This window comes from Pseudophryne corroboree, chromosome 7 (genome assembly GCF_028390025.1).
Source record: "Pseudophryne corroboree isolate aPseCor3 chromosome 7, aPseCor3.hap2, whole genome shotgun sequence".
Classification (NCBI taxonomy): domain Eukaryota; kingdom Metazoa; phylum Chordata; class Amphibia; order Anura; family Myobatrachidae; genus Pseudophryne; species Pseudophryne corroboree.
In genome coordinates, this window is record NC_086450.1 from 499,354,449 (window position 1) to 499,361,768 (window position 7,320).

The 7,320-nt window shown below is 46.4% G+C and overlaps 1 protein-coding gene across 1 annotated transcript; it reads left to right on the top strand.

The window, feature by feature from the left end:
• Nucleotides 1-419: 419 nt before the first annotated feature.
• LOC134943933 (zymogen granule membrane protein 16-like) lies at nucleotides 420-6,146 on the top strand. The gene is made up of 4 exons (XM_063932493.1): nucleotides 420-606; nucleotides 1,289-1,332; nucleotides 1,427-1,559; nucleotides 5,535-6,146. Exons 1-4 carry the CDS (start codon nucleotides 437-439, stop codon nucleotides 5,854-5,856), a joined length of 669 nt encoding a protein of 222 aa, XP_063788563.1. The 5' UTR covers nucleotides 420-436; the 3' UTR covers nucleotides 5,857-6,146.
• The last annotated feature ends 1,174 nt before the right edge of the window (nucleotides 6,147-7,320 follow it).

Sequence of the window (7,320 nt, forward strand, 5' to 3'; positions counted from 1 at the left end):
TACCGGGTGCGATAGCACTCGCCGCCGTGCAATGCTATTGTAGCTGTGCGGCGGTGGGGGGGGGGGAGGGACAGACATGCGGGGCGGACTGGCTCTGTGCTGTGCGTCCCCCCCGCATATCATGGTGGCTGATCGTAGCCCTCTAAACTTTTGCACGGCTACGATCAGGTCTGAATTAGGCCCCTGGTCATTTCCAGGATCATTTTCATCCTGAATCCTGACATACTGTAGGGATTCCTGACGTAGAGAAAAGAGATTGTCGTGTACTGGGCCACTGTCCTTCACATGGAGTGCAATAAAGATTTTATAATACATAATTGCTAACTCTTGGCAGCAGAGCTGCCACTTTGTAGATTCTCGGCTATATTAAGATAAAACAAACACTGATAAGAATGGGAACACTGTGGTGCCAGGAGAGCAGGGGAGAGAGCTACCCATGAACTTGGATGATCCCTCTTATCTGCCCCACCCTCCTGCCCCCCAGCTGTCCTGCCTCCATCTATTATGTTTGCCCAATGGGAGGGTCTCCTGCCATAAACCCACCTTCTGCCATATTTATAGATCCCAGAATTGTGAGTTCATCCCAGAGACTCGGCACTCAGGCAGGTAAGTGTGGGGTGCAATAGTCTGCAGAGAACAGGGAGCAAGACTGCTGCTGTGACCGCAATGGGGTGTGTGTGTGGGTGGGGTTGCGTTTGCGGCGCGCCATATTGTACGCAGACTGCGCTGTAAACCATGGTATATGGTGCTACAGTTTCTTACGTCGCCCCTGTTGTATTCTATATACTGTGCTATGACACCATATGCTGCCTCTATCTCTCAGGTAAATACATACTGTCCTGTGATACCATATGCTGCTATAGTATATATTACACAGTTTATTGCCCTGTGCAGGAGGGGAAGCGGGCATGGTGGGCAGGGGGACCCCAGTTGATCTGAGGGGCATTGACGCACTGTCAGTTTATTATGGCGTCACATTAAATGGGTGATATCACAGTGCCATTGCTGGAGGAGGGGAACGCTGCGTCATCCGGGGGATATTTCTCTAAGGGAAAATGGGGTGTAGTTTGGCTGACCGGCGGTCTCCTGACCATGCCGACCATCGGGATAGTGAGCCTTCGGGATGGTGGAGGAGGTCATGTGACTGTCGGTCAGCAGACCGCCGGTCACATGCATACCACCCGGGAAAATGATGTTATGCAATGGTTCCACTTTCTGTACAACCTTATTTTGTGGAGGCGCAATACTCTGCAGCTACGGAGGTGTAATGATCTGCATGTCTCCACAGAATGATGCTCTGGATCCTGCTCAGTGTGGCCTGCATCGCAGCAGGTGAGGCATTACCTTTATACCCAGTGTGCCACCCACAATCTGTGCCTCCCATATATTACTAATGTTATACTCACTTGTGTCTCCCCCCCCCCAGCACAGCCCCGTAGCTCCTCTTACTCAGGAGAGTATGGTGGAGGCGGTGGAAAGCGTTTCTCACAGTCTGGGAACCAGCTGGATGGACCAATCACAGCCCTGAGAATTCGTGCAAACCGCAACTATATCACAGGGTGAGATTTTATAAAGAATTGTTACTATATGTGAATAATGTGCCTACAGCATTTCCAATTACACAGTTTTCATATCCAAAGAGTTTGTCTAATACAAATATTAAGGGATGATGCATTTGATGGAGCTATTAATTCTGCTTTCTGAGTTTACCTTTCAGTAGAGTTGCCATTGAGTCCCTTCTCTTTCCTATACTTGTTTTTCCGTGTGTGTGGACAGTGGTGCAGTGCCACTATGTTACAATTATAGTTCTCAGATACTATTGGGGCTATTTGATAACAAAAAGAGCTAATGGTTGGTAACCCATAGTAACCACCCAGCAATCAGCCGTAGAAGGTAACCCCCTAGTGAGTTACATATACAACTGAGTGGCATTATAATTCTGTGTAATGGTTGTGTGACTTGTTTGGTGTTGTAGTGCCCTATGTAGTGCCTTATGCCTCAAAGTGGTCTGTCTAGTGACTTAATTGGCTGCATTTTCACGTGCATTGGTTCAGACCAATAAAGGTATCGCCCACTGTCTGTCAGCGTTTGTTGCATTTTCAAAGGGTTTCCCAGTTTTCGGCTTCCTGTTTAAAAAAATAAATCCCAAGTCTTATCTCAGGCAGTGTTGGACTGGGGTATTAAGGGCCCTCCAGGGAATGCAGTGATAGGGGCACTTTTGCCTCCCACCATGTCACTCCCGCACATGCTCAGTAGTGATATAACGGCCATCTTGGGATAGGGCATGAAGTCTTCCTGGAGGACCGTAAGACTATAAGCGCAGAAACTTCTTAGCAACCTCATTTAGAGCCTGGAAAGTAATCTGCCATGTGCCATTATAGTTTTGGCCACTAGAGGCACTGTGGAGTATATTCATAAAGGTTGGCGTACCTTCTCATATTAATCATTATACACGTGCATTAGGAGTTCACCATTTTATTGTGCTGCTATGTGACAGTGATGTTATTCATGGTGGAGATGTTCTGCCGGTAGTTAGGTAACAGCTTTCTAGTAAATGTCTAAACAGGGACATAACTAAAACTTTGTGGGCCCCTTAGCAACATTTTGAAGGACCCCCAATGCTTCTAGAGAGGCACCTCTCTCTCCGCTATGTTTTTCACTTTATGCCACATTGTAGTGCCTTCAGTTCACTTTATGCCACATTGTAGTGCCTTCAGTTCACATTATGCCACATTGTAGTGCCTTCAGTTCACTTTATGCCACATTGTAGTGCCTTCAGTTCACATTATGCCACATTGTAGTGCCCTCAGTTCACATTATGCCACATTGTAGTGCTGCAGCTCACATAATGCCATGTTGTAGTGCCTTCAGTTCACATTATGCCACATTGTAGTGCCGCAGCTCACATTATGCCACATTGTAGTGCCGCAGCTCACATAATGCCATGTTGTAGTGCCTTCAGCTCACATTATGCCACATTGTAGTGCCGCAGCTCACATAATGCCATGTTGTAGTGCCTTCAGCTCACATTATGCCACATTGTAGTGCCGCAGCTCACATAATGTTAGGGTCTCCTGCCCTGTGCTGCCACGTCGTCATGGCAACCGGGAGACAAGTGCTAGTGGAGTAACCTGAGCGCAGCTGATACTCCGGTTCGGGTCTTTTGCTGTGCAGTGGTTATAGGTTCTGTGCACGGCAGGGGATCCGGTGCTGGTTTTTGTGCTCACAGTCTGTGAGGTCTGAGTGGGGCGTGGACAGCACCTGCTTTATAAGGCCTCTTTTCAGGGTAAGCAGATGCTGCTGAATCTTTGTTGGTTAGTCAGTTCATGAAAGTTAGCCAGTACTGTGTAGCTTTGTATTTGTTTGTTGCTTTCTGCAAATAGGCCTGGGGATTTGGTATTACACTCTGCCAATCCAGACCTAGCAGTAAGACTGGAGTCAGTCGTTTAGCTTGCTGGGGTTCTGTTACTACTCTGTGAACTTAGCAAGTTTGCGGCTGTATTCTAAGACTTGCCTGTCTAATCCTGTCTCACTGTGCTAGGTGTCAGGGGTCAGTTTAGTGGCAGTAAGCTAAAACCTGTGCACTGCAAGTGAGAAATAGGATTGTGGAGACTCTCCTTGTGTCTATCATTCCATCTCTGACCAAGGAGTTTACTGCCACACCCGTTGGTAACCCTTTAGGGTTTTGCTGTTGCCCTTAGCAACAGCATTTCGGGTTCTCTATGTATTAAAACACAACATCTTGCTTTTTCCATCTGTGCAGTTCTAATACAAGGGAGATACCCAGTTCCTTAGCCTCTGGGCTTCTCTGTTCACTTTGTGTGTATTTTGTTACCCTATTACCTTCTGTGTACGTTATGTCATATTCCCCAGTTTGTCTGTGAGTCCATTTGTTTTGCATAACAGTTCAAACACCAGTACATTCCTGCAGACACTGGAGTGCATAACAGTTCTGACACCAGTACTTTCCTGCAGGCACTGGTGTGCATAACACATAATGCCATGTTGTAGTGCCTTCAGTTCACATTATGCCACATTGTAGTGACTCAGCTCACATTATGCCATATTGTAGTGACTCAGCTCACATTATGCCACATTGTAGTGCTGCAGCTCACATAATGCCATGTTGTAGTGCCTTCAGTTCACATTATGCCACATTGTAGTGCCGCAGCTCACATTATGCCACATTGTAGTGCTGCAGTTCGCATAATGCCATGTTGTAGTGCCTTCAGTTCACATTATGCCACATGGTAGTGCCTTCAGTTCACATTAAGCCACATTGCAGTGACCCAGCTCACATTATGCCACATTATATTGCTTAGTTCACATTATGCCACACTGTAGTGCCACAGCTCACATTATGCCACATTGTAGTGCCCTAATTCTCATTATGCCACACTGTAGTGACTCAGCTCACATTATGCCACATTGTAGTGCCTTCAGTTCACATTATGCCACATTGTAGTGCTGCAGCTCACATTATGCCACATTCTAGATCTGCAGCTTACATTATGCCACATTGTAGTGCCGCAGCTCACATTATGCCACATTGTAGTGCTTTAAGTTCACATTATGCCACATTATAGTGACTCAGCTAACATTATGCCACATTGTATTGCCTAGTTCACATGATGCCACTTTGTAGTGCCACAGCTCACATTCATATTATGCCTCATAGTGCCATGTGCAGTGCAGGTGGGGCAGATGTAATGTGTGCAGAGAGAGTTAGATTTGGGTGGGGTGTGTTCAAACTGAAATCTAGATTGCACTGTAAAAATAAAGCAACCAGTATTTACCCTGCACAGAAACAAAATAACCCACCCAAATGTAACTCTCTCTGCACATGTTACATCTGCCCCACCTGCAGTGCACATGGTTTTTGCCCATTAGGGGAAAATTTTGTTTTGCAATCAACCTTGAATTAGGCCCTAAGGGGGTAATTCAGAGTTGTTTGCAGCAGAAAATTTGTTAGCAGTTGGACAAAACCATGTGCACTGCTGGTGGGGCAGATATAACATGTGCAAAGAGAGTTAGATTTGGGTGGGGTATTTTGTTTCTGTGCAGGGTAAATACTGGCTGCTTTATTTTTACACTGCAATTTAGATATCAGATTGAACACACCCCACCCACATCTAACTCTCTCTGCACATGTTACATCTGCCCCACCTGCAGTGCACATGGTTTTGCCCAACTTCTAACAAATTTGCTGCTGCGATCAACTCTGAATTAGGCCCTTAATCCGCTCTGCTGTCCTCTGAGTGTGTTGCTGGGTTCTTAGCTGTGAGGCTGATGGAAAGGGGCCATCTATAAGCTACTCCCTGCAATCAGGCAGTGAATGTATTTGGATAGCGGGAAGTAGTCTGTAGACTTTACGTTTCTGGCTGCGGAATGACTACCTACCAGCGCCCAGCAAGGTGCAGGGGAGACATTCCCTGGAGGTGAGTACCCTATCCCTCTGGGCCCAATAGCAGCAGCACCCCCTGCACCCCTACAGTTACACACCTGGGGCTAACAAGGATCTCATCTCTCCACAGCCTGCAGGTCCGCTATGGGACATCATGGTCTCAGTACCAAGGGGGATCGTCCGGGGATCTGGAGGAGATCTTCCTGCACCCGGGAGAGTCTATCATCCAGGTATCAGGAAAATACTCCTCGTACCTCAGGAAGTTGATGTTTGTCACCAACAAAGGACGCCATTTCATCATTGGGAAAGATTATGGGACCAGTTTCAATGGCGTACCCCTGTACCCCAACACTGTACTCCGGTTCGTGAGTGGCAGCTCCGGGTCTGTCATTGATTCCATCGGCTTCCACTGGGACTATCCATCCAGCAACTGTGTACACTGCCTCAAGTGATCAGCCGGAGCGTTGCACCGTCCTGTGCTGCAGAGCATTGCACCCACGCCAATCACCTGAATCTTACCTGCAGGCCAACACTTCTCTACCCCCCAATGTACATTTCTAGCAATCCCATCACACTCTCAGGATGGGGCACTTGTCCTACCCAGGACTTCCCGATCATATCCGGTATAACTGCGGCAGTGCCGCCTGTCTCTACACTGTGCCCCTCACCCCTGACTGTTCTGTCATCTGTCATTCCCTAGCCCTGGAACATTCTCCTCCCAAAATAAAATCTGCAGCTTTTACCCTTGTCTGATATTTTTTGTTTGTGAAACTTTGGGCAACTGACAGTATATATATATATATATATATATATATATACAGATGGGTCCACATTTATCTTGACCTGTAATAGGATTAATTGAGACTGGCCAGCCGGACTTAATCCCCTGCTGTAATGACTTAATCCCCTGCTGTAATGACTTAATCCCCTGCTGTATTGTTCTCTGTATTGCATTGCAGCTGAGAACAATAGATGAAGGGTTTATGTTAATAAACCATGTTGTGACTAGGCGCAGCAAATTAGTCAAGATAACTGTGGACCCATCTGTATATATATATATATATATATATACATACACCAGACCTATCTCTAACAACTATTTATGCTCAGTTTTGTTTACACACTTCTGATGTGTCCTACATTTATGACAGTAGGGGGCAGCGGTGCACATGGGTGGTATTCAGTATGCCGGCTGTTGGGATCCCGGCGCTCAGTATACCGGCACCGGAATCCCGACAGACGGCATACCGACAACTATTCCGCAGCGAGCCCGCAAGGGGCTCATTTGCGCTCGCCTAGCTGCCGATATGCTGGCGGTCGGGATCCCGGCGCCGGTATGCTGGTCGCCGGCATACCATACTACACCCGTGTACATACCTGGTATTATTATTGTAATCACTTATCTATAACATTCTGTAGCACCGACCAGCAGATAGAACCAACAAGGAAAAGTAGAAAACAAACAAAAAGCTAAATACACAACACTGAAGAAGCGTAAACGCAGTAATACCAAGAAATACAGCGTAATACATAGGACGTAATGTTTTACATTGGAACTAAAATGGTTTTACACCTGTACTGGAATGAATAGAATGTAATATAAGTATATCATGGAATACAACCATTATACACATTGCACATGTTTCATACATAGGAAAAATCACATGGTGCTCCCTGAAATTGTGGCCAGTCTTTGCTTTTCCTCTTGCACAGATTTAGCAATAACTCCACCTTGTAACCACTCTGCACCACGCACGGTAAAACCACACGATGTACATTGCTGTGCCTGGAACTGCAAATGATGTGGCTAGGACTGCTTGTTGGTATGACATACACATTGCAGTACCTGGTGTTGCCCGGACAACTCTGTGACCAAATGTCATTAGAATGAAATTGAAAGGGGATTTTGTATGCAT

Excerpts from the sequence above, each read along its gene's own strand:
- LOC134943933 (XM_063932493.1), top strand. The coding sequence starts at position 437 with ATGAACTTGGATGATCCCTCTTATCTGCCCCACCCTCCTGCCCCCCAG. Across the intron at positions 1,333-1,426 it reads TGTGGCCTGCATCGCAGCAG|CACAGCCCCGTAGCTCCTCT; the intron begins GTGAGGCATTAC and ends CCCCCCCCCCAG. Across the intron at positions 1,560-5,534 it reads AACCGCAACTATATCACAGG|CCTGCAGGTCCGCTATGGGA; the intron begins GTGAGATTTTAT and ends ATCTCTCCACAG.